Source organism: Trichoplusia ni, chromosome 3 (assembly GCF_003590095.1).
Source record: "Trichoplusia ni isolate ovarian cell line Hi5 chromosome 3, tn1, whole genome shotgun sequence".
NCBI lineage: Eukaryota > Metazoa > Arthropoda > Insecta > Lepidoptera > Noctuidae > Trichoplusia > Trichoplusia ni.
This window is the reverse complement of record NC_039480.1, coordinates 17,222,792-17,250,395: the sequence shown is the minus strand read 5'-3', so window position 1 is coordinate 17,250,395 and position 27,604 is coordinate 17,222,792. Positions and strand designations below refer to the sequence as shown.

At 34.0% G+C, this 27,604-nt stretch overlaps 3 protein-coding genes across 9 annotated transcripts in view; 1 reads left to right on the top strand and 2 right to left on the bottom strand.

The window, feature by feature from the left end:
* Positions 1-294: 294 nt before the first annotated feature.
* LOC113492206 (rho GDP-dissociation inhibitor 1) lies at positions 295-15,939 on the bottom strand. 4 transcript variants are annotated; one of them, XM_026869568.1, is made up of 5 exons: positions 15,728-15,939; positions 13,766-13,962; positions 10,759-10,868; positions 4,495-4,609; positions 295-3,076 (listed from the first exon to the last, which is right to left on the bottom strand). In XM_026869568.1, exons 2-5 carry the CDS (start codon positions 13,950-13,952, stop codon positions 2,877-2,879), a joined length of 612 nt encoding a protein of 203 aa, XP_026725369.1. In that variant the 5' UTR covers positions 13,953-13,962; positions 15,728-15,939; the 3' UTR covers positions 295-2,876. The 4 variants fall into 4 exon arrangements, with proteins under 4 accessions (XP_026725369.1, XP_026725371.1, XP_026725370.1 ...); XM_026869570.1 differs by lacking the exon at positions 15,728-15,939 and adding an exon at positions 15,553-15,707; XM_026869569.1 differs by lacking the exon at positions 15,728-15,939 and adding an exon at positions 15,407-15,546.
* Positions 15,940-17,543: 1,604 nt separating this feature from the next.
* LOC113492205 (oxidoreductase-like domain-containing protein 1) lies at positions 17,544-19,097 on the top strand. Its single transcript, XM_026869567.1, has 3 exons — positions 17,544-17,778; positions 17,861-17,983; positions 18,384-19,097. Exons 1-3 carry the CDS (start codon positions 17,773-17,775, stop codon positions 18,588-18,590), a joined length of 336 nt encoding a protein of 111 aa, XP_026725368.1. The 5' UTR covers positions 17,544-17,772; the 3' UTR covers positions 18,591-19,097.
* Positions 19,098-20,255: 1,158 nt separating this feature from the next.
* Positions 20,256-27,604, bottom strand: part of LOC113492203 (guanylate cyclase 32E-like) — a 122,230-nt gene continuing 114,881 nt past the window's right edge. For all 4 annotated transcript variants that reach the window (XM_026869561.1, XM_026869563.1, XM_026869562.1 and 1 more), the window contains 4 exons: positions 27,258-27,417; positions 25,739-25,941; positions 25,009-25,084; positions 20,256-24,864 (listed from right to left, as the gene is read on the bottom strand). In XM_026869561.1, the coding sequence (XP_026725362.1) occupies positions 24,650-24,864; positions 25,009-25,084; positions 25,739-25,941; positions 27,258-27,417 (654 nt within the window). In that variant the 3' untranslated portion in view covers positions 20,256-24,649. The remainder of the gene's footprint in view (positions 24,865-25,008; positions 25,085-25,738; positions 25,942-27,257; positions 27,418-27,604) is intronic.

Below are 27,604 nucleotides of genomic sequence, written 5' to 3'. Positions count from 1 at the left end.
GTCCTAAATAACCGTGTTGAATACAAATTCCAATTACTGTGTTGGCAAAATGCTTACAAGAATAGCAATAGTAGCAACATCATCCACTTTCAATTAATTCATCGACTATTGTTAATAGCAGAGTTAGGGCCCTGAAACCTTTACGGGAAAATTACGACATTACTTGTAAAACGGCTTGCAATAGAAATGTACCTGTCAAAATGTGTCTTCAAAATGGCCGCCACTTATATTAGCAATCTGCAAGGATTATAATTATGTAAATAACTTTATACACCTATTGAAATAAAACAATAATTGAATAAATAAGCTTTATTTTTGGCCAAACTATTACAATGCGTAAATCTTTACACGTCTATTGAAATAAAATTACTGACGTTACAAATTAATCCTTATGAAAATAGCACGAACTAATTGTAGATACAAATTATTGGACCCAATATTTGGACCAACTATTGCAACTTACCAATTAATTATAGAATCAATTAATTTTATTGAGTGGTATTTAATGATGATAGTTTCGTCAAACATTGGGTCCATCTACTGACCAATAGAAATGCAAGATATATTTAAAAAAATGGGGGTATTTAATCCTAAAATTTATAAAAGGGAAGCCTTTTTTATAAGTAGAGCACCCAGTCCTAATACTGAAGCACCCACTTCTCACGCTTAAGCAATATTTGTTCAATTTAAATGCCGTTTACTATCCGTCAGGTTATCTAACTTACTACACACCGATGCCATAAAGCCTCGATAACGCCTGCTTTATAAGATTCCATTACACGGCAGCCCAAACCTCTATCAATATAACCGCCTCGCTTATAGCCATAATCCGATTAAGAGCAAACCTTCGCTAGTTATTTATTTTATTTTAGAACGGCAGTAATTATGAGAATGTAATTTTCACTCGATTCAAACAACAATTCAACCACTGTCTGTTTTACATAGGTAAAAATGTACTTTATTTCAAACGACTTAATGTCTAATTTACTCTATAAAAGGAATAGCTTCCATACATACATAATACTTTTCTTTTCATATATTATTGCCACGATTTCACTGGCTCAGCTCATAACATTAGAAGCAATATGTGAAATATTAAAAATAGATTTTTCTTTGAATTGGTGCACCTATACCCTTACATATTTTATAATACTATATTTTGGTACTTACATGATGAATTCTATATTTCTGTGACCTTCATATAATAAAAGGTGTTACTATTTTAAAGAAATGTATAAAAAGATAAATTGAGACAATATTTATTTTAAACTATTTTAAGTTTGGCAACCCTATTCTGATTAATATTATACAATAACAGTGTTGCCAATGAGAAATCATACATACCATAATGGTCAAACAGCATACACTGTAGTCACCAAATAAAATGCACCATAGACAATTTTTATTTTTATTTAAAATAAAAAATTAAATTATACATTAATACATTTTGGAATCATTCTTTATAAACACCAATTATATAGCAACACTGAGCAGTATTATTGTTTTATTATATTGCAAATTTTTGTACGGGATTTAGATATTAAATATTCATTTACTCCTACACAATTAGGTATCGAATATTTTAAAAATTGTTTAATACTGCAAATTTATTAAATCAGAATAGAGTAATATCTAAATTTATTGTATTTTTAAGTCTACTGTAACTAAAGGTGACCCCAAAATTGTTAGCTTGGCCCAAAATGCTGTTAGGAATGCCGGTGTAAGCATACAGTGCCGACTATCAGGTTAACAGTGAACTGACCTACATTACAGGGTGTTGCCGTAGGAATCGTCAGTTACAGATACATTGCATTGACCATAACTAAATTAATGATAAGCTAATTTAAATCTAAATAATTATATTGCTACATCCTTTGTAATATATGAAAAATTATGGAAATACATTGCATTTATTTTATTATAATCTACGTAATTATTTTTAAATGTAAATTGTAGTCAATATACTGGTAGCACCGGACCACAGAGGTACCAGTATTTCCAACTGCAAATAAGATTTATGAAAATTTTAATATTATGAGGGTCTTTTTAAAATGTATTTTTATCACTGTTTAGCACAAATCCGTCTGAAAAGTACATACAATAGAAGATAATTAAAAAAATCACGATTATACAATCACATAATTACATATCATTTTATGTATAGGTAGGTATTACTAATGACTCGGCTTCGTCAAATAGTTAGAGGATAACGATTAGGAAAGTATACCAATTGAGCATTATCGTTTGCCAAAAACATGATTTTGAACGTTTGCTGTATAAAAAGTATCTGCGAATTCACACACAACTTACAATGGAAATGCGAGATATTTGTACAAATGTGTTTAACTTTGAGTGCGTATAAAAATATACTTTAATTAATAGTAATAGGTTCGCATTTGTGTTCGTCAATGTGTGAATTGTTACTTCACAAACGGCGCCAAGACTACAATTTCTTTGAAGATTATTTCTGGAACTTTCGATCGAATCCTACTTTCTGTTTGACAAAGCGTTTACACTAATTTGTCAATAGGTATTCTCAGTCAGCCACCATTTTCGACACGTACGACTGGATTGGTCTCGCTAAGGCCACAGAACTAACTATTCCTGTGCGTTTTGTAATAAAGTCTATCAATTGCTGTCATTAAATGCTCTTAGCCTGTGATTGAATAGTCGATTTCTGGATTACTTTACAGTAATATAAAGCGCAAAATTACCGGCTAGATATATAGCGCCATATTGGAATCTTATCTACATCAGTAGCGATATCAAATTGTTTGTCAATCACCTAGAGCGTACATTTATAACCAATACTTATGGCACAGAGCAGCCTACGCGAGCAAGCCAACCCAGTCGGTCCTTTCATAAAATAACCAAGCTTAATCTTTCCAATCCTTTTTGATATCGAAGCACCATTCCCACTGCAGGTGAACGTTTTTGTCGTCGTCGGTGAAGAGGCTGTTGACGGTGTAGGAGCCCCTAGCCACCATACCTGATGGGGCGTCTTCGGGAGGAGTGGTGTACGACTGGATCTCAGTCTTCGGCGGGTACGAGCCGACCATGTGGGTCATTTTGTCAACTGGAAATTTTGAAAGGTTCAGTTAGTTTGATCACATTTCGCAAAGAGTTTTCATCTACAACTAAAGCGTTTCCTTTTAATTACAGCCTTAATGCACGAACAAAACGAGTACTTTCGAGCAGTCTGGGCATGCTCCAGTACATATTCCTTTACAACATCGGCTCTCAATACTCTAAATAAAGACATGAGAATTTTCCAGTTATCAGACACAGAGCTATTTAGGCGATATGTGAGGATCACACGAGCATTTGACCCACAAAGCAAGCGATCCTATTACTGTGGGAGGCCACTTAGCCACTATTCCATTCAAGTAGTTAAGCAAGGGTCGTCGAATGTCGCGACCCTTCTGACACACGGCCTATTATATAGGTTAGTATAGGTTTATCTGTCGGTTAAGCGTCGCTCTGACCTCGGACAGTAGATATATTGATTAACGTAGCCTATTAATTATTTAATCATGGCAAGTTTAACGGAGTCTAGTTTTGTGTTTAGATTGGGTTACCGATGTTAACTGATGTGGAATATATTGTTGTTAGTATAAATACTAATTTATTAAGGCCAGATTTAGACTTCATATAGGTATTATTAATTGTTAAAATCCATTTGATGTTTTTTAAACAGAATTTCATTTTGTAGGTTTAGACAGTCGTGTATAAGAATAACTCCTAATCTCTGCATCTTAGTCTGAAAGCGTTAACATCGATTCACTTCACTGATTTAAATAGGCAATTCAAAACTAGACCCAGATAAAAATGAGTTTCAAAAATCAAACCGATTACACAACTACATCAATAGCAGCTCAGTAATCAAATTGCAGTAGACTGCACAATGCTATAGAAATTACAGATACAAACTTAAAAACTGCTATCAATGAGGAACAAGGCAGTTTAAAAATTCCATTACACTGAGTCACAATATTGAATACAATACGACACGACATCGAAGGCATACATTAGGTGTCAACGAGAATGCACTTTGAATTAAAAACGCATACGTACCGGGCACTGAGAGGAACGCGTGAAAAAATACAAGAATTTCATCAGAATATTATAAATACTCAACATGTCTGGATAGTAACCGTTGATTGAACACTTATTAATAATGATCAGTCTACGTCTAAAGAAATAAAACAAAATCGGACCATGAGATACCATGGATCGATTTCAGAATGTTCTATTCATTCGTATACTCTGCATTAATATAATTTTCACACTGTTCAATCATCACATTTCCGTTCTTCCTCTGCCTCTCCCGCAGCCAGAATTCATTTATGTAAAAAAGTCAAAATAATACAACTACTTCGACAATATTCAAACACAATGTTTCCTCACTCGGTCTGTTTCATAAATCGGATCTTTCACAGCAGTACAGTTAAACTTCAATTATAGTAGGTAATCTAATTAGAGTGAAATTCTTACCTGGTACTCCAAGTCGGTAAGTCTTCTGCACGTATTTAAGTCCGTGCACGATCTCGCGCTGCACGATAAAGTCAATCCTTATTCTGTACTGCACACCCTCCTTAATAACGAACACCTGGAAATGTGGAAACAAAAATATTAGATACAATTGGTTCTTCTATTAATTGAGTCCAGGAAGGTTTGATCGAATTGAGATAAAAGTCGCTTCAAAGTTCGTTTATCTTCGGAAAAGAAAAATACACACCTTCCGAAAGAGCGCCGTTTAGTTATTATCAGGCACATCGTAGAACGGAGTTCAGCAAGTCAACATTTATGTTAAGCTATGTGTGATTTAACTTGGTGAGATAACGCATTTGTTGTACCAGCGAATCTACCTATGCACAACTTAAATGACTAAAAATAGCATTATTAGTAAAGTATCTAACTAATTACTATATAAAACCTAACAATCAGCGCATTAAGATAGCGTGTATCAGTTATCGGGTTTACATCATATATAAACTAAAGTGCTGCAATGCAGTACCTAATAGCACTCATCATTATTCGCACAATTACCACCGATGACAAGCAATTAGTTTCCCGAGAACCTGCAAACTTTGTATTAATGAGTACACGTAACGATACGTCGGCGCAACGACAGCGAACATCGAGTTTTTGGGTCGAGAACCGAACTATACTTGTCGCTGGCATAAATCATAGAGAACGAAACGATACAGTGGGATGCGGAATCATTTACGATACGAAATATTTTGGACAATGTACATTCATGTACATCCAATGGAGAACAAGTTTTATTTTACTGAAAATCGAATTTTACGGTCAAAAAAGTCCCAATACGGATAAAAAACCTGATTTTCTTTTAGGAAATTATACTTAGATGCAATGCAATACTTTTCTCATATTTTTTGTGATTGATCTAGCCAAAAATCTGTGAGCCGTTACGACAAAACAAACAACCCAATAAAAATATTTCTAGTATTCATAGTATTGAAATAACTGCGCGCCGCCAAGATCCAGCGCGTTGCCAAATACAAATAACACGTCAAATCGTTTCCGATAAAAACGTGGCAGACGAGTGATTTATCAGGAGATAGATACAGTATTGTTAGGATGATAATGTTAGTAAATGTCACTAGAACAAAAGACACGCACTGAACATTGAACTGAGATCAAACTTGGAACTAGTTGTAGACAAGTTCCTAAAAAGATCCCGTTTCAAAAACAAGGCCTGACTGGATGCCAGATGTGTCAACTGTCATTGTGTCAATTAATTAATTAAAAAAATGTAAGCAGTCCGTCAGACAGGTGTTCCAAAAAATATTGAAAACGTATTTTCTCATTTGATCACATCATTACAAAGTTAGGAAGATTAAAAGCATTTTAAATGATAAAATGTATGGAAGTTACTTCACTTGCTAGTAAAAAGCGTACAAGTAAGTGACGTCAAAAATACGTATCCAAAATTCTTTTTTAAGCTCTCTGACGGACTAAACAGATGTTTTTGTCAAATAGCCTATAACACCCACATCGATAAACATGTCCGAGAGCGGCGACGGCAAGTAAAACAATTGCGAGTACTACGCTACTGTTTATGTCGCGACTTCACGTGGCCGGAAATCAGCAGTTAGCGAGGAAGTTTATGTTGTTGTCAACTCTACACTGTCATTTACCGCTTACAGAAATGAACATGAAATACCTGTTTGATTTAGTCTTTAAACGACGACCAAAGTTTCAAAATTTTCAGCTGATTCCGAAATCTTTAATTCTCGTTCTGGAATTCCTGTCTTGTCAAAATGTTTGCCAATGTTTGTTTCAGATCTACACGCTACAAACAAGTAATTGTTATTCGAATTAATGTTAAGTTTATTTTCTATTTCAGCAATATTCTGTATCGGTTTAGTATAATGATGAAATTAATTCAATCCTAGAGGAGTGATCAGTCCAAACATCCTGTACGCAGCTGTATTGGCTGCGAGCCAGGTGGGGTATAGCAATAATTATGACTAAACGAGTTATGGGGCACCGTTGATGATGCACCTGTCATACGGATGATTAGTGAAAGGGATCGCGTGATTGTTACAAATACGCCTGAAGCTAATATTTTAGGAAGCGCGCTTTAGGACTCATTTTATTTGGACAATGTAACTAAAAGGTTTACCGCATTGAAAACGAAAAACAATAACCCTTCACGATACTTTTTTCTCGCCGAAAGTTTCATTTCTTTGTAACCTAATCCAACGTATGAAATAGGCAAAGCAATTTGATTAATTGTTAACTTCCAAAAATAAATACATAAGACCTCAAAATACATGTCTACAAAAATCAATTCAAATCTATTCTGTCTAATATTAGCCGGTGATGGTCTCGTGCACCAGAAACTTCAGCAACACGCCAGAAGTACCTCATAACGTAGTAACATCGCGGTAAACCTATCAAAGTGCATCGAAACGACTCGTGCCTCTGCACAGATTTGTCAACATGCCATAAAACGAGAACGCCAGCTGTTTCTATGCAGTACGTAGCTGGAAATATAGGTAAGTTTTGTTCCAGATCAATATGAGACTGACATGACACAACTGAATTCGTGTGCGGTCGATAAAAGAATGCCTTCTTGACAGATTGTCGAATGAAGAGCTGCCAATAATTTAAACCACAAATGAACTAGATTATTACAATGTCGCTGATTATAATTATTTTAGTATTATCTCTAACAAAGCCTCTGAGCATTGGTCATTTTTTTGCCGGGTAGTCGAGTCGCCCGAAACTATTCTATCTCAGAAAAAAATAAGTAGTACAACAACAGTGTTTGGGCGAATACTGCATTTCAAAATTTTGGTGAACCGGTTTCAACCGCTGTTAATTTTTTCTCGAGCGAATCTGCCCCTAATATATGTGCAATGCTTTTTTGCCGGTGTGAAGCGCTAATGACTTCTACCCACGAAGAGGGCAAGGGCGGCGTGGGGGTATTTCGGACACTCGCCGACTAAAAACGCCCCTGGTCCACGGGACTGCGCATGAGACCTGTGCAGCTTTCATCAAGTAAGCCGAAAGAACACCTTGATTTTAATGTCATGGTCCAGTTGTTTTTTACAGTTTAATCAGTCAGGTAAAATCAATAGGATTCTGACACTAAGAACGATTGAAGCTATCTTTTGACTGCATTCGATTTTGGTGCTAATTGATAGCGCAACTTGGCAGACCTCGCCTAGCTATTAACCTACCAATCGATCTGCCGATAAATGATGGCTAAGTAGGTCCAGTCTAGTTCAGTTTTATTTTACAGAATAAAATGAACGCAAAAAAATATAGTTTTGATAAACAAAAATTTACAGAAAAAATCAAGCAGCTTCGTAATTGAATATTCACAGCAATACAATGCTAGCCTCAGATCTAAATCGGATCTGTCTAAACCACATGCCCCGTCTTTTCATAGTACAAAAAAGATCCTTATAAAAACAAGATCTCCGTTCAGATTGCCACTCGCCCATTTAAGTACAAAACATCTGTGTTATTCGGTCCAAATACGTTGGGAGTTGGACTAGACATGTGACACAAGTAAACAGGAGCGACTGAGATACAAACCTATTATAAGCAGGACAAATAGCGCTATAAATGTACAGCGTATAATTAACGTAATTGTGCAGCGATTAGGTCGCCATATTGCAACTTTGTAAGGGCCATTTAAATTAGTAATTATTATATGAGGGTTTAGTATTTAAGCTAAAACTTTAATAGAGAAATGGGACTTCAGCAAGGGCAATCTTTATAAAAGCTGCCGTTTTTTAAAAAAGATCAAAGATATAAAAACAACATGGAACAAAATATCAAAGTAAACAGATGGAACGAAACGAAAAGGTCTATTATATATTAAGTGTAAAAATATACACGTTCCTCTAATAAAATATCGTACAGTAAAGAGTACTATCTATCTATCAGCACTACCAACAAGACCGTCACATGGCGAATGACGTCACTCACCACGTCAAATATCGGCGGCCGAAAATCTGTGGTTGAAACGACGTACGAAATTCAACCTTCCTACTGAGGAACAAAGTCGGTATTGTATAGGTGTTGCATGTTGTGTGTTGCACGAATAGACAGTCGTGATATATGAGTGGCAGAGTCATAAATCATTTAGTGAGTTATTCAGCGGCGTCTATGCGAATTTGTTTCGCATTCTGTTAACAAGGTACCGAGTGATCTCACTAATATAAATTAGATGATAACGCAGTGTTTGTTATTCGATTAGATTTAAACGGTTTTATGATTTATAGTGTAATAAAAGTTAAATAGTATTGTGGGTTACGTGTTTTATTTGACTAAATAAGAAATGAGAATTGTTTTATTTTCAGTAAAACAAAATGTAATTAAATACGGATTTATAGAAATAGAAATTACTTGTTTTAGCGATTATGATCTTCCTCCAAGTTATTACTACTTTAATTGATTTTTGTTTTTCTCAAAGAAGGTTTGAATTCTTCAAGAAACGAGAGCTTCTCTGACATTCCTTTAAAAAATAAATATGAAGGCGAAGATTCGTTCCTTGAAATGGAATAAAAGACTTATCCTTGCGCAAAATAATCTCAAAGCAAGACGTGCTCTATCAGATTGTATAGCGCAATTCTGTTGAGGACAAAATAGAACGATTGAATTACCTAGTGCACTTGTTAGTAATTGTGTCGAGGTCTAGAACTACAGCCGAAGAATATAATATACAGGTCAAGTGTTAAGGGTGCGTTTCTATAGAAGCGAAGAGGGATAGAGCGGATTGTGAATTATAAAATCAGAGAGCCCGAAACTTCTATACGAACGAGAATTACGCGGGCATTTGAAGCAAACAAAATCTGAACATGGATCTGGTTAGAAAGGAGTCTCGCTGTGAACCTATGGTATACCTAATGCTGTACACGAATTTCGTTGAAATAGGAAATATAAGTTTGCATAGCGTTCCCTTGGACCAAAGAACATGAGTAAGGTGTAGCACTGTGATGGTTTTAGCTGGCAAAAGTCTTATATAATCGCCTTCCCTAGAGCAGTGAAAATCAAAGGGTACAAGAGGTGCCTTCACTCTTTTTATTTTTTTTGCCAAGTTTTGTATGTATGCATGGCTGTTTCGTATAGCCAACGTAACTCTAATTTTTGCTTTTCTAGCAATACATAAATTTTGATCTCCAATTAGGAACCAAGATAATTAAAACTTTTAAGAGAACAAAAATAGTAACTTTTTGTTGATATCAAATTTCGATCCTGCTTGATCGGGCTTTTGACACTAAACTCCAAACATAATTTCAAATTAAAGGGAAGGTTTTTAGGAAAATTGCCTTAGATCAAGTATAACTTTGAGACAAGCTTCTACAAAACTTTGTAATTTGGGTATAATTATAACCTAAACGCTGAAAAGGAACTTGATTAAAGGCCTTTAAAATACCATTAGGACCTTCTAACTGTATTGTTTTATTAAAATTAACACCAAAAATATAATATTAAATATAAATATAATATATGATTACTATGATTAGAAACAACCAAAAAGATCGAAATTTATCCAAAATCCGTCAATTATTTTTAATTATTGAAACGACTTCGATTTTATTAATAATTCCATTTCCATATACTTAAAAGTATTTCAGGGCCTCCTTATATTCTTAGATAGATCGGTACAAGGAAAGGTTTTGTTTTTTATTATTTTCCTGAAGGTTCAAGGAAAACGTACAATTATACATGCCATTAACGGTAGTCTCATTTACGTACGACATTGTACCATTTTTGTACACGACTAAGTTTCTATTATTGCTTGAGGGAATTACGTTAATACACCATGAATTAGGATTTTCAATTTCTCATTCAATCTCTCATTTCTCTATTTTATATGCGACTCCTCGACATTGAAAAACCGAACGAAGAAAACCGGTCGTATCTCGAAAACGTTATGATTTTTATGTACATGTACAAGATCTGTCGTTCAAAATTGGTTAAAATGGCAGGCTGTTCAGAAAATACTACTGTTTTCTTTGAGAATCTCGTCTTTTTTTATGCACAAAACTGGTGTTTATGTAATTCGGCAACACACGTTATCTAGTTAATTGGGTGAGTATCAATCCTTTTTTTTGGACCAGTTTTTTTTATTTATTTAGAAAAGCGACTCCTGTTGTAAGGAATTGAATTCTTGTGTCGCGGTAGTTTTCACAAACATACAAATCACGTGCACAAAGACACTCAGACTCAGAACAAGTTGAAGGGGTCCTTAACACTACGTATCCTTACCTGCTTTTTAAGATTGGTGAGATCACCGGAGAGGTCCAGCTCGACGTCGTCCCGCCCCGTGACGCACAGCGCCAGCTTCTTGACGATCACTCGGCGAGGGTCGTTGGGATCTAGACAATTAAAAAGTAAGTTAGCTTAGTTTGTATGGGGGGTAAAAATTCAGTCAGAGTTTGAGGGTCAAGTCTGAGCTATAAATTAGGTGGCATAATAGGTAAACAGTACAAAAAATGAACTAGGAGAATGCGCGCATAGGGTTGGTGGTTGAAATGGTAATTGGAGAAATGAAAAATGAGTACTGATGTCGTTTTGCGAAGTGACAAGTAATTTATGTGGTCAAATATATGCCAGCTACTAATTCACAAAAGATTAAAAAGTAAAATTGTTTTGAACTATCAGATTTCAATTATCTGAAGCTATGTAATTAAATATAGGCATATCTAAGGATAAACTCCCACGGAAATAATTTGATTGAAAACCGTTTTACGGCTTCACAGTAAACTTCCAATTTTGTTATAGTTTCAATAGAAAGTTAATGGAAATGAAGCCGACCAAATTAGGGCGAGGTAACAGCGGGTCTAATTGATTTGGTGCCTATTATTATTCACGGTAGCTAAGAGCTAAGATTAATTAAGAGTTTAACAATCTGAGGTAGGAGAGGGAATAAATTCGGCTATAAGTATAGTACAAGTTAAAAATTGTAAAAGTTCTAACGCTGGTTGAATTACACACACGTGACGTCATTTTCAAAAAATAATCTAATCATCGACAGTAACGACTGTATAAAGGCTCTTTACAGAGAGAGACAAAAAATATAGAAGGTAGACAAGTAGTTCTTAATTTTGAGGAATTTACAACAAACCTTTTTATAAATAATGCAGAAAATGAATTACAACCAAATCGCCCCAGAACCACGAACCATAAGGAAACAGGAGTTGTAAACATGTAAACACAACAGACCTTGTTACATGTTTGTCAAAAGAGCACCAGAACAAAATGCATCGAGAGATAAGTCAGGATGCGAGGCGGCAACGGATATCCACGTCACTGAATATAATCGAACGAGATAGGGAACTAGTCTTCAAATCCTAGTGTTGTTGTTTTTAACTATGCTGCTTCTAAGACTGTAGTTAGTCTATATTTGCGTTTATTAAGAAGGTAAAGCGACAAAAAAATTGGGGACAGATTATGAAGACCTTTGGAAGCGGTATTTGGAAGGCAGAAAATGCTAAAGAAAACTAAGAAGAATTTTTAACTTTTTTTTTTGTTCGTCCTTTTGACGCTCTGTTTTATTTTTATGAGCTCTTTAAGCATGCTAGCTTGTAGAGGCGCGATTTTATCAACTGTAACAAAACATCTGTTAACATGTATGTATACTAAGGAAGCCATAAAGTAATGAGTATTGAGAAGACATGCTAGGCAGTCGAAGCGTATTGTCGTTGTTGAAACAGTTCTGCCTTCTGTAGTTTGCCTACACTGTAGTACTTTTATTGGAATAATTCCATGTGATTTGAGGCTAGTAGACCAGCCTCAAATCACAATAAAACTTATTTCAAAACAGCGAAGACCTATAACTGTCACACCGTCACCTAATCAAATCAAACCCACACATAATGCATCAGCATAGCAAATCAAGCTAAAAGCGACGTTTAACAAATAAACTTTACTCGAGTTCCGGCATTGACTGACATCGATATTGTCAAATACACAAAACTGCTCAGAATTAAGAAAATTCGACCTTTCTCCGTTGAGATAAAGTCGTTGTTAGCACTGAAGGGTTGTTAATCGATTGTCCGCTCGCAATAAGTATCGATTACTCATCCGTTTAGCGTACAATGCCGTGCAATGCAGGTTGTTTCGCCGGCCGGCCGCGAAGGTCACGTGTGAAGGTGGCAAAGACCTTGACTTTAGTATTGCTTTACTATGGTATTAGTGACATATAATATACTGTGCATTTTTAATGAGATTAAATAAGCGATGGTTGGCGCTCTTTGGGGGAGGCCTACGTTCAGCAGTGGACGGCGATAGGCTGAGATGATGATGATGATGAAGCGATAACTTCATTTTCTTTTTTTTGTTGTTCGTATGCAAATGTATATATCGTAAGGATACAATGAGCAGAATAACTTGTCGTTGGGCATGAAACTAAATAGTGGTCAAGAAATCTTAGGACATAAACATTTTCGGAGAGAAATAATGTCCAGGAAATATTTAAATGTATAAAGCTGGTCATCCCTAGATTATTGTCCCTGCTATTGGTTGCATCGTTTCAGTTTTTATACAACAGCTGGGGAAGTAACATTCAATGTTGAAACTATTATAGTTGGAATGCGTAAAAGAAATTGTTCCATATGCCTGCATAACCCATTTTTGTGTTTTCTTTGTTTTCATGTTGTCCTAACAAATAAGACCACATTTTCAAACTGCGGTACATTTCAAACGATTGACGAGTTAAGTAGTTTAAAATCTTTGAATACCATGGGACACACGTTCAAACAAGCGTAGATAGAAGCACAGTCAAATCGAACCAGGAAGACTAGCAAAGTAAATAAATAAAACCAAGATTGTATGACGTAACAAACTATCCTTAAAAACGATAAGATAAAGTACTTGCAAGTGTTTTGGTTATCTTGAACTTATTGATAGGACATTCGAGAAAGTTTGATAACATATTACGATTACGGCCAAACTTGACATCAACTACAAAGCAAATTGTAGTTTACTGTATGGTTCAGACAAAATTGAAACCAACAACTTACAAATAATATGAACTTGCTGCTTAAGAATAAAAATGACTTTCGTAAAAATAAACAAAATGTATACTAGTTAATCTAATTTTTTTTCTCTTTCTCTATGAGAAAGAAGAAATGCGTGTTTCGCCAAAATTAACTAAGATAGCTTTGAGTAATGTTACAGCTACTTTATTGGGTTGTTGAAACCGCTCAATTTTCCTTACAACATTATTTTGTAATTTATTATCGCAGTTACTAGTGCTGGAACATGTCCTCACCAACAATAACAGCACCAGCCTGCGCCTCTCCGAGGAGAGCCTCCTTGTACTTCCGTAACGACTCATCCTCTTGGTCAGCGGCAAGAATCTCATCAATAGTCTTCTCTGGAGGCGGTCGGTATGAGGACTTGATTTCTTCTTCTTCCTCCTCCTCAGGGGTGCGGGTCACTTCAGGCTCTCCAGACATGTTTGGTATTCTATAAAGTAAGATTTTATGGTCAATATTGTGACAGTAAATATAAGATTCAAAACTATATTTTATATGGTGAAAATATATGTTTTTGATTTTGGTTGGCTAGCCCTACAGATCTCCTTTTTTATTCCTACATAGTTTAAATTTATGAATGAAGTTTTAAAAAGCCTTTAATTTTCACTGAGATTTTTTTCAACCTAGAATAGCATATTCCAATAAAGAAAGGCATGATCACAAAAATTCAAGAATGAATCCTGACCAGATCAACCAGAAATCAAATTACAACTCAATTGAATCATATAAACAATTATTCATTCTTTCAAAAGCCATAACATCCATCATGCCATCTCATTAAAAATTAACAATCACATCTGATTATAAAACAGTAACAGCCTGAATGAGTGCTATAACAAGACATTTATGGAGTACAATGACTCTTTATATAGCTATGTAGCTTTAATAAATGTCATAACTCATTTAAATATATATTGTCTCCATAACAGTATGGAATGTGCAATTGTATGAGTTACGGGACAGTCATGATATCAAGGAAATCAGCATGTTTCTTCATTACAAATATCTGGTTTTAGAAATTAAAATGTAAGAGAGATAGACAGTGGGTCGGAAGGCCTGTGATATGCAGCTACAAAACCAAGACAATTTATAAGGAAATACTTTTATATTCACAGACAAGATACAATGGTCTTTCCATGTTTTTTCTTCTAATTTTGTGTCTCCTAGAGCTTTGTTGAATTCAAGAGTCAACTGATTTTTTGCCTTATCACTTTAAGTCTACCTTGTGTAGTATAGTTGTACAATAGGAATCAATATGATTAAGACTGACATCCTAAAATGAAGTGTTATCTAAGTTGTGGTTATGCTATATACTTTCAGACTGAGTGGATGCAGTTAATAACTTAATATTGGTTTATACAGCAGGCAATGGTTTACTATAGTGTGGTTAAAGCTCTGTGTATACAGTTTAAAATCACATTATCTGAAAAATTGACTGTAACACAACTTATCATTGACAATTAGGAGTCCAGATACTACATTACTTATTATTACTGTTATCTAGCCAAGTTATAGCTATTTGGTTTGGTCTAAGCAAATGGGAATGTATTCACTTTATATCTCAATACTGTAATCAGTTCTCATCCAATCAGAATTGATGAGGTAATAAATACATACTTCTTGATAAGTAACGCGACTTATCACATAATTAATATGCGCTGCATTCAGTCAATGCGAAGGAAATTAAAGAGAAACGTGCAAATTATTAATGCAAATTATTCTTCTCAACTTTAAATAAGGAAGCTATAAAACGGCTTGTCACATGCGACGACCGTCGCATCGCGTATCAAATGAATCATAGCTCCTATAACCTCTACTGTACACCGTACTATAAGTTTTATATAAAAATACAACTCGAGTAAATTATCACTCACACACGCACTGAATCACACGTTATGGCCAGATAAAGAACTTTGCAAACTCGCTTCCCAACCCTGAACTCGTACAACAAGATGTAAAAAGAAATACGTAGGTAGCCCCGCTTCTGGAACCGCCCAAAAAACTAAAATTATAAACTTGCCGGAAATTATGTTTATATGTTAAATAATAATTGTTCCGAAGTATACTACAGCTGCTTCAACGATTTAAACAATAAGATCTACAAAAACAGAAATAAGCGGCTTTGTCATTATAGCCCACCGAAGCTTCACAAGCAGTCTTATCACGACACACAGTTTTGTGAGGATAAAACTTACGTTTAATATGAAATCCCGCCTGCAGGAAACCAAATTAAAAACTTCTTATCACACAATGTTGTAATGCACTTATGGGCACCAAATGAATATAAACAACTTATGAAAATTGTCGATTTGTAAAATCTATAGATCAAAAATGAAATGACGGACAAAACGATTCCGAGCGGTCATCGAACTCTCAAAATTAATTTATTCGTCCAAATGGCCGTACGACAGTTGCAACTCTAGCATCGAAAGTAGTTCTGTCTCACATGAAAAACGTAGATCTTGTTCAAATTTCATACATTAAAACGAGACGGCACTAGTAACCGTCCGATGAGAAAGAAGATTCTTTGAAATCTAGTGTTGCCATTGTAAGTTTTATAACCAAACTTCCGGTGACAACTAGTCTATGGACAACTAATTATTTTCTTGTCTGAAAAACATCAGAAAATTGCCAAGTTCTTAATTAATATCGTGTATAATAAAGCATGATTGTTTTTTTTTTATACCAAAACCTCATACTATTTAGGCTTTATACTCTAGTTCTTTGTAAATAAAGAGCAACGTCGCCAAATATAATCTAAAGTCGCCAAAGACATTATATACACTACTAGCGTATATTATAATGTCTTTGAACGTCGCTGACAGAGAATGCAGCATTCTGGCAACTTATAGTATACAGCCAAAACTGAATGATTTCGATAAAGAATCAATTAGAATTCTAAATCTATGAATGATTTCGATAAAGAATAAAAGATAAAAGATAAAAGATAAAAGATATTTATTTGCAAATATGGGTATTTCATTAGTGGTGACATAAAAGTAACATTCGTTCAGCCATATTTTGCCAGTAGGCATGCAAATGTATACAATTAAAATATTCTAAACATACCATACATCTTATTACAAATTAACAGTATAGTTAAATATTTTAAACTTAAAGATAATCAACAAAATTATTCATGCCTTATGTAACTGCATCTTACCTAATTAACAGAGATATGCTTTTCCAGTAAATAATCAGAGACACTGTAAAAAGCTTTATCTACTAAAAAGTTTCGCAATTTCTTTTTAAAGAGAACCATATTCAAATCCTTTAAAGTTTTTGGTAATTTATTGTATATTTCCGGTGCCATGCAACAGACACTTTTGCGCATTAGTGTAGTATTGGCACTGCGAAGACATAACCTACTGTTATCACGTCTATTCCGAGGTACTACGTCATTTATTCGTGTGAACTTTTGGGGATTTGATTTGACAAATACTGCTATTTCTAAGATATATATACAAGGTAATGTTAAGATTTTATATTTTCTGAAATAAGGTTGACAGCTATCAGTTGATTTTACATTAAACATAGACCGAAGACATCTTTTCTGGGCCTTAAATGCTGTCTCCTTTTCGGTCGAGTTACCCCAAAATATAACGCCGTATCGTAGGTGGGATTCGACTATGCCATAATAGGCTGTTAGAAGTGCTTCAGTGGCAACTACTGGTGCAAGTGTGTGTAAGGCATATGCGGATTTGCTTAACTTTTTACATAACATTTCAATTTGGGATTTCCAATTTAATCTTTTGTCTATTTCCAGCCCTAAAAATTTTGTGCTATTGACTTCATTAATAATGTTTTTATCGTAGAATCAATTAGAATTCTAAATCTATGAATGATTTAGATATATCTGTGTAAGTAGTCGATTGTAAATCTTGTGGTGATAAAATCGTGAATTAATCATTTATATTAAATAATCTCGTTGGATTTCGGTGTGAGCTTCCAAACAGTTTAGTATTCCTAAAAGGCTCTTGTTCCAGAAAAGGTTCATTGACAATAATTGACAATTGACATAGTGATAGACGTGACAGTGTTTCAAATCAACAATGTTTATTTCCGAATTGAGTTGAGATGTAAGAACTAGAAATAATTATTCCTGCGTACAATTAGTATTCATTTCCAATGAAATCTGACAAGTACTAACAGAATATGTTTCGATTACTTTAATGTTTACTACAGGCTTACTACAATAAAAATAAAATGACTTGAAAGCAGCTAAATTTAATGAATAAAAATGAATGTAAGTTTTGTATTCTTTGAAGTCCTTCAATTGACTTTGCCAATCTATAAATCAATTCCACAATTATTATTTTTTATTTCAGAAATTAAACGCTTTGAGTTTACCAGCATTATTACGACGTCGTAATAATTTTATAAGGTTGTGCACTACCTCAAATGTTACTGATGATGAAAAAGAGCGGGAACTCGAGAGGATAGCCAAAGATGTAAGATTAAAAATGTTTTTTTGAGTTTCATATTCATTCATAATTACTACTTATATTACATTTTTTGTCATCATTATCTCATTTTTTAAGGTCTTGGTTAAGCTTTCTGAGAAAAAACATTCCCAAGGGAGGCGACGCAATTTTTAATATTTGATTAGCAACTTAAGAAAGTTGATGCCACCTTAATCAGCTTCTATCATCACAATACGGGGTACAAAAAGTCATTTTATAACCCTATCCCTGCTAACATTACCTTCTTCTTATTTTGTAACACACCTGTCCTCATCCTTTTTTGTCCTAATTGAATTCTTATAATTTATATGAAAAGTTATTGTAAAGTAGTGTGTAATCTTCAAATAATTAGAAATAATTAAACATATTTACTCAATTACACTTACAGGCATCAATAGATGAGCCGCCAACCGCTTGCTGCCAGTCCGGTTGTTCAAACTGTGTGTTCATAGTCTGGGCTGAAGCATTATCGGCAAAGATGCAAGATGCTGGGCCAGAGATTGCAGAGAAAATTCTCAAGATGGTTGAAGATCCTTCGATGAAAGCATACCTTGAAATGGAGCTTAGGATGAGAGGACTAGGAAAAAAATCATAATGAAGCTATAATCAATTTTGTTAGGTTTTAAAAATATATTGTAAATATTGTACAGCAAAAACAGAAAAAATTATAAATTAATCCAGTATTAGTCAGTGTTTTCTGATATTCTTATATTGATATTGTTTATCAACATTCAAATGCCAAGTCAAATGAAGTTGGTCAATTTTAATGTTTTACAGATTTAATATTTACTATGCTTATGAAAATATTTGGTTACATTACATGGTAGCTTTTAGAAAGAACAAGGGTAAGATAAAGGTTCAAACAGCAATTGTTTACGCCTTATTCACTAGTATGTACCTTTAAAAAATACTTGGAATCTATGAATACTAAGGAAGAAATTATTAATTCATAAATTTACAATATTTTTGTAGTAAAAGTACATGCCACCATTAGAAACATCTTGTATTATACCTAATATGAAACATTAGGTACTAGGTATTTGTTTTTCATAAGGTTAAAAAAGTCGATTCAATAAATTATTTTGTGCATAAAAATAAAATCTGAAATAATAAGAGTGTTTTTCATTCAGTGTAATTAATTTACATGAAAGTTGATCTAGCCATATTTGTGCATACCATAGATACTACTGATTTTTGTTCAATAAATAGGTATAATATTAAATAATGTTTGGTTTGTGTGCATGGCTAGTCTATAAGTTACGCCATCTATTGGATCTAAAGAAAATTATGTTGGATAGGTTCAACGCCTGACTTCTTACATTAAAGTAAACCTTGTGACTTCTCTAAAGGTATATCATAGGTGTCGTTTTTACAAGGATTACACACACACGCACCACGTTGGGCGCCAAATTCAAAAATATATTTTCCTCGCCCCTAGTAAGTTTTTAAATGATAAAATATATCAAAAACAAGCTATACTTTAAGGTGGGGTATAAGTTACAGTTTTGATACCTTTTCGTCGTTCACTGCCATGAAAAAGCTTAGAAACCCAGACACCTTTGTTTTGAACAGCAGCCTTTGTACCGAGTTGGAAATTGGAAATCAGGAGTAGCATTTTTAGCTACCTATAAACCATAAGTACTTAAACACATTTACTTTTATGTTTGTTTTATATAGAAACTACTTACGAAAACTTTTCACATTATCTGTTCTAGAACTCAGAATTATACAGTTTCAAACAAAAGTGCACCTGGCTGTTTATGAAAAAATGAGCCTAGCAATAAAAACATATTCTGATGCTCTTCTGTTTTAGCTCAACACTAGTAAACTAGGTTCTAATAAATTGGTGAAAGTACGACACCCTCGCGCCATCCCATGTTCTAAGTTCAGCGGTCTCGCCGGGCGCTGCTGCTGGAGCCGCGGAAGCCCTAAAACGGCGGAAATATAATAACCTTGTTGGTAATTATATTTTTGAGCCGTTTGGGGTCGAAACGTTCGGGACATGGGGACCAGGTGCACGAGTTCTTTAATAAAGAACTCGCAAAGCGTTTGGTCGACTCTACACGTGATCAGAAGGCTGGTCTATATTTTGCCCAAAGAATTAGCATTGCCATACAACGTGGCAATGCAGCCAGCCTTCTGGGCACGTTTCCCGACTTTGGCAGGGATGAGGATATCTTTTTTGACGCTTTGTAAATAATGCATATTTTTCTTTTTATATTGATATAGCTTTCAAAATGTAAATATTAGTTTAGTTTAGTTCCTAGATACTACTAATTTTAGAAAATATAATTATTGATGACTTAAAAGAGTATATTCGCTGAAAGTACGATAAAAAGGAATTTATAAAAATGCAGGTACGTTTATGATTTTTTATTAAAAAAACGTCTTAATATAAACAGTCAACAGCAATATTTCATTAAGTACATTTATAATAATAAAGTCCATGTAGATTTTAATAGCACGAACAATCAAACATTCTTTGGTAAAATTTAATACTTTCGATCATATTCATGCATGACTCTAGGACAGCTGCTTACAAATTACTTCTGGACGTAAGTACCTAGGTAAATTGAATAGATCAAATAAAATAAATTTTTCGATAGAAATTTTGTTAAAGCTTAGGTAAAGTTGTAAATAATATTTTTTTTATCGAAATCGATAGGTCAGGCAAAGAAATTGCGAAAGGTGGATAGGTTACTTTGCGCGGGAAAATAGCATTCATTCTATCACATTGATTAATAAATGACACATTTATTTTAATATACTATGTACGTTTAAATGTAGGTTTTAGAACATAGAGGAATATTTTACTTGCATTTGTTTTTTTTTTAGTTTTGTTAGTTTATTTAATTCACACTTAGTTAAGACTAGGAGCCTACATAATTATTATTTTGACTATGGATTATTAGACATTTATGATTTAATTAATTGTGTAGCTACTTATTAGAACTAGCATGTTTAACTTACAGATATTCGTAACACATGCTGAAATTTAGTTACCAACTATTTTTGTTTACAGACTTTTGCTCTTTTTCTAAATGTAGAGTAGAAGAAATAGAAGAATTAAGGTAGGTACTTTACTACCCAATAGGTAATATAATAACTTTCTACCTATTGGTTCAATAATTTAGAATACAAGGAAGGTAATTGTAAATTGTTTTTTTGATGGGCAGTGTTGGTTCCAGCCGTAATTGGATTAGGTAACTATGAAATATTTACATCCATTATTATTTAATGACTCTTAATTTAGTAGACATTCAATATATCACGCCATTTTATGATAGGGGATGATTGAGCCATGGACAGCGAAGATATTATTTTTCTAGACCAGGAATGGAATGATGATGTTGTAGTAGATGTAGTAGATATATCGGCCTACAAAATGTTATTTTTCTTCTTCTTTCGAGACGTGATGATCGACAATACCTTTATGCAAGTTGAATGAAAATTTGTAACTTGCCTTTCGTGCATCCGTGTTCAACGGTTGGAAGTCAGTTTTAAAAGTGGCGGTAAAGCGTTACGCGTACACAAACGTTACGTTTGAAGTTTCGAAGAGTGCACATAAATATAATAACATATTATTATAATAAATGTAACAATTACTTACCTATTCTATTTTAGGTATGTAACTTCTTTTAGCGTCCCTACCTAGTTTTAAAATATGTTTTCAGGTAAGTTTATTTTTTTAGCGCCTGTACCAAAACTCTTTTAAACTGATTTTCCCCTATCATAAGCACCTATCGATTTCGATAAATCTCAAAATATTTAAGCTGCAAATAGGTTGGATTCACAAAAATTAGGAACACGTTTTTACGTTTAAGTTTACGAACATACAATATTTTCAAGGGCTGAATGTTCAGCTTGGCACAGTTATTAGAAAAAGACATTTATTTGCATTCAAATACACAGAACTGCTCTACTTTCAATACTGTAGACATTTTAAGCATGTTTAGTTCCGCTTAACAATACATCATTACTTAATCATTTTACAAGTAACTGTAGGTATGTATTCAGACATCTTAAAGGTACAGCCATTGGTATACTATAGTCAAATACATTATATAAGTAGGTACATTCATTGACACAAATATTTTAGACTTAAAAATACAACTACATCTTACGCGACATGGTCTTAGGTACATTTATTAGGTCCGTTACAAAAATTGTTCCAATATTTTTATATCAAAACAATATAATACTAAAATTGATAATATACAATACATTTTTTTACATCATTATACCATTCAGTCATTCATTTCGTTTACTACATTACCTTCCTGAAATTTTCTATCACATTTGTTTGTTCATCTTTATCTACTGACATTTTATAAAAAAAACATAATCATCTTTCTGTAGGCTTTTGCGGCTACTATTTAAGCTCTTCCTATCGTTAAAGTGGGATACGGTTATGCGCAGCGTATTATGCTGTTTCACTTTCACGACGTCAACAGTCCTGCTTCAAGAGCTCATAGTAATGGCGCAAAACAATTTTATGACAACTAAACATACCATAGTGCATCTTTTAATTGCGTATACTTCAAACATTTACTCATTTTAGAGTGTTATAAAGTTGCTATGGTTTATCCTTTCTTCCGTCTTTCATTTTATATTAAGTCACAAAATTATTGTTTCTTTCAATATCGGTAAATACTTAGATAACTACTTTACATCATATTCTAAGAATTTATCTGCCACAAAAATCAAGTTACATTTCCGCGTACCTATTTACATTTCCATTCATTAATTTAGATATAATTTATCAAAAATTCTACTACGTCAATAGCTATAAGGACCTGATTGAGTCCTTCAAAAGCTGCAGTCAAAATTCTCATAATGCTAAAAGTAGCTGAAAATTAATATTGTAGATAAAGCTTACATTTAAGTCCCAACTCTTTTTCTAATAAAGTATAACACTGTATTTTCAATACATTGAGCGATTGGATTATTCTCTTAGCTAGTATATACTTATTAAAAGGGACAAAGTTATTCAGAGACACGTTTTTATGCACGTTTTACGAAATTAGAAATTGTGATCTTGTAATGCGCATTTATTGTCTGTGGTACCTTTTAAATTGTTCTTTCGTATATTTGCGATTAGGTAGGTACATAATATCTGTTTTAAATAAATAGACATTAATAGATGAAAATATATCTGATGATCAGATTTCCATTCCACGATTAATTTTAATACAAATACAAAAAATATTTAGTTTGGCACGGCCCAGTAAACTTTTTTCAATTTCGATCCACGTTATACGTAAGTTGTAATGAATAATCAATTACCGATTGACATTTCAAATAAATGAACTATATCTTTGACTTACTTTTGAAGTAATTAGGTGCTAATTATATTTATTATACTTTCGTTTCTTGGGAATCCTATTAGTAGATATCATTCGTGGCTTAAACGGAAGCGACATGGAAAGCTTTGTCCTTTTTCCAAAACGGAAAGTTTTACTTGATGCTGTGGTGGACTCAAAATAATTCACTGACCTATAAAAACCCCTGACAAATTTCAATGCCAACGTTTAACTTTTCGTTACAAAAATACCTGCGTTCAATTTCAACAGCTTCTTAGAGAAACTTTTAATCACGTGTATAATGTTTGTATACTGTAATACTACAATTTAATTCAAATTCGGTAGCAGATTATTTTAATAACTTTTCTATCACCCAATATTATACACACATACAAAATTGTATTTTTAATTTCACTTACTTATTAAAGCCGTTTTCCATTCAATATTACACTCTTTCCTATGATACTGATTGGTATAGATTATATATAGATACATTTCATTTTCGAAACTAGTTAAATTTTAGTCTCTGGTCAGTAATTCTATACTCTTGTAGAGCTAGATTAGATTTGTTTATAATAATACTAAATATTTCATTGTCGACTCAGGTTTTATAAATATCATTTTATTATATTTTCGGTAGATTAAAAGCCTCTCAATGGAGATTATTCCTAAATATCGATGATTTTCTATTTAAAACAGCTATTTTTTTATGTAATTAATCGTGAATTTAGTGTGTTTTATCTAGTGTCTACTTGAAGTTAAATATTTTTATTTAACTAGTTATTTTCTTTTTGTCTTTAATAATTCGTCGTAATAATTAGTACGTCCATTTTTTTCTCTTCCTTTATCATATTTATTGAGGAAAAGAATTGGAACTGCAGTTGTATTTTTTCTAGTCCTTAAAAGGAAGGAAGAATGTAGTGAAAAATTACAAAACAAAGACTTACAATATTAAATAAATATTGTCCCGCATGTAACGTTCTAAGTAGTCATAATAAATTAAAGAACCAAAGAAAGTGGTATTTTATACAAAATGCAGTTACATGTACGCTCCAAATCTAATAATATACCCAAAACACAGACACCTTATCCTAACATCCAGTAAAACTTACAACCAAGTACCATCGTAATCGACACTATACAGTCTTTTTAGAGCAGCCAGCTTCCTAGCTCGGCTGCTGACGTCATCAACCACCTCAGTCCTCCCACTCTGATACACCAACATATAATCATTAAAACTATCTTCGAAATACCCACAGTCTTCTTCCACATCTACAACCGAGTCTTTGGAACTATAGGGTACATCACAATCGTTTTTCAACCAGAAATTTTGTAGAGAGTTTTGTTAACGTCAGTCATCGCAAAAGAGAACGACTGGGGCGGAGTGGTGGTCTCGGTTGGGGATGAAGCAGTCGCAGGCGGGAGGCCCGGGGGAGGATAGGGCTGATCCCGGGCCTGCTAGCCCACCGCAGGACAAGCGAGCCCTGTCGCGAATGTTGAGGATAGATCGGTTCAATCCCCACAGAGAGTCTTCGTTGTCTTCAGAGTTTCGAAGCAGACTTGGTTCTGAGAAATAATAACAGCTTTCGTTAAACATTATATTTTATAATCTAATTTCCCGCGTTTGTCTGAAAAGAATTGTTGGTTTCGCGGTAATAAATATGACACAAAATTATATATGTACCAAATTGTATACATATAAGTACTTACGATATCTGCTCATCGTATTTTTTCTTCGCTCATGGTCTTCGCCAACTAGCCACCACGTCCTCATTTCGCCTTTGCCCTAAAACGACAAGCATTTCATATTTAAAAACCCTCTTAAATGCAGTAATGAAATAGGAGAAATATTAGAACACAGACTTTACGATCTGAAACTGGTCTCTAGTATCCCAGTCACCTTGCTTAAATAAACAGTAAAACGTTTGAAATGGATTCCAAGGATATTTTCCTTTGTCTCAGTTTGTCCGGAAGGACAAGGTTTCAAGGAATTCTATTTCAACCGATGCTACAGTCTATATACTTAAATCCTGTCGTTTATTATGAGAATTAATGTCTGAAGTTTATTCCTGGTGGCGTTTCAGTGAAATAAAAGTATATTTACACTGCTGGCCTTACCATAGTTCCAGACGTTCTGCATAAAAATGCTTTCAAATATCTAATAATTACAGTTTTTAAATGGACATACTTGAAGAAGCAATAAATTAAATATTCTTCTCAAATTGTTGTAAAGCCTTGCTGACAAAACGTCAAGTTACCCGTGTGATTAACCGAAGCAAATTCAGTATGTCATCTGCATTTTTTAAGACCGATAAAGGAAAATATTACGAGACCAAACATTAATCAAAAAAGCCTTCTATTTTCCAGCCCCTCCGTTCTTGCAAGTCTATACAACGATGTTACTCTTCCAAAAGGTTCAATCGCCGGCTTTGCAACACACCTTAATATTAACAATTCCTCTTTCTTTGAAGTGGTAGCCGCCATGTTGTTTGAGTAACAAGTACGTATCATGGCTGACATGGATCCTCTGTGGCTCGCCACTGGATTCCATTCTTGCTGCGGTGTTGACAGTGTCACCGAAAAGGCAGTATCGTGGCATCTTGACGCCCACGACGCCAGCTGCGCATTGCCCACTGTGTATCCCTGAAAAAAGTTTCAGGTCAATAATCAGGTTTTCTTTACGATTTGTTAGCTGGAAGTTACAAACAAAAATAATGCTTTAGTAGTGTACTTTGATGGATGGAATAAGTAAATGACGTTGAAATGTTTTACAGTTGAGAGGTCTAGTTGTGGTAGTTATGCGAAAACGGATAACTTTCTATGCCGTGTTATGACGCTACTGAATCAAAATCTAAAAATCAACTTAAGGCAATAGAAACTTATTTAGAATTAATTAATTAATCCTAGTACTCATATCACTACTTACAAATTGTTAATCAAAACAGTTTTATTATAGCTGTTCAAATTCTTTGGTATTACTCCGGAATTTTCTAATAATAAACCCAATGGGCGGTAATCTATGAGACCGCATCGCATTCCACGTTTCAAATGTTTCCATTTCATTTCGTAATGAATATCCTTAAGTATTTACTTTGTAGCCATTATTTTTAGTAAGCTGTAACTTTTAATTTCGTTTCTAAAGTTCTTTGTAACGTTTAAATTTTTATCGGTGTATCATATTTATTTTACAATTAAAACTACTTCTCACTCACTTGAACAGTTACTACCAAGAATAGCTTTTGAGGCACGTTGCGACATTTTATTTCAAAAGAAACAATGTTCTGCATTGCTATGCTTTCTCTTGTCAACAATTCTTATCCAATTTAAAACTCTCGACCTATTAAAGTTGTCAAACAATTCTCTTTGCAGCAACGACTTCTATATTGCTACCATCTTGAAACATACTACAAACAAACTTCCTAATATCTAGAATTTATACAAAGTATAAGATCTAATTAAATTAACGAACTTGAATCTTAGGCGAGATAATAAATAACTTTGATTAATCAGTTATCTGCGTCTTTCATCTGGTACAAACAAATGTAATTATTGGTAATTGTAACGCTATTCCATTTTTAGTGAATTGTTATTATGTATAAGTATGTGTCGCGAAATTACTACGTGTAAATCAAGTAATATGCCTGAAGACTTAATAAAAAATCCCCACAGCTATTTTGACCAAACAAACTCGTATAAAAAAAATTTTCGCCACAGCCAGAGACAAGAGACAAGCCATTTTTATTTCAATTATATCGTAGGGTATTTACACTACTTTTCAAAGTGACCTAAAGTTTCCGAAAATCGTCTTTCTGCATTCGCATCTGAAAGCAAGGCTGTAACGGCTGTGGAAGCGGAAAATGCTCTACACGGTAAAGACCGTCATATATCTTCCACAACTTCTACAACCTTATTCCAAGAGATAGTGCTAGGCAATCTAGTCTAGTAAATCACTCACTTACCTATTCTGATATGCAGTCTAGCGGCCGGCATATGCCGTGACCTTATTTTAGGCACGGAGTCCAGAACGTGAAGAGCCAACGACGCCACCTCAGCCGCGTGGCGCGAGCACCTCTCCGGCAGACCACCGACCACCATGTAAGCATCGCCTATCGTCTCAACCTGAATGGAAGGCGGTAAGCTTATTCATTTAAATTGTCTATTCAGTTCAAAAGGCTTTATTTCTTTCATATAACATTAATCACTTAATGAAATGCCCCACACAACCGTTTACGCTATTTGATTTTAGTTAGTTCAGTTATTTCTCCGATTTCTAAAAGTTTAAGCGTTCCAAGAATGTACAGACTGT

Excerpts from the sequence above, each read along its gene's own strand:
- LOC113492205 (XM_026869567.1), top strand. Across the intron at positions 17,984-18,383 it reads TCGAGAGGATAGCCAAAGAT|GCATCAATAGATGAGCCGCC; the intron begins GTAAGATTAAAA and ends TTACACTTACAG.
- LOC113492206 (XM_026869568.1), bottom strand. The coding sequence starts at position 13,952 with ATGTCTGGAGAGCCTGAAGTGACCCGCACCCCTGAGGAGGAGGAAGAA. Across the intron at positions 10,869-13,765 it reads GGCTGGTGCTGTTATTGTTG|ATCCCAACGACCCTCGCCGA; the intron begins GTGAGGACATGT and ends TTAATTGTCTAG. Across the intron at positions 4,610-10,758 it reads TCACCAATCTTAAAAAGCAG|GTGTTCGTTATTAAGGAGGG; the intron begins GTAAGGATACGT and ends CCACATTTCCAG.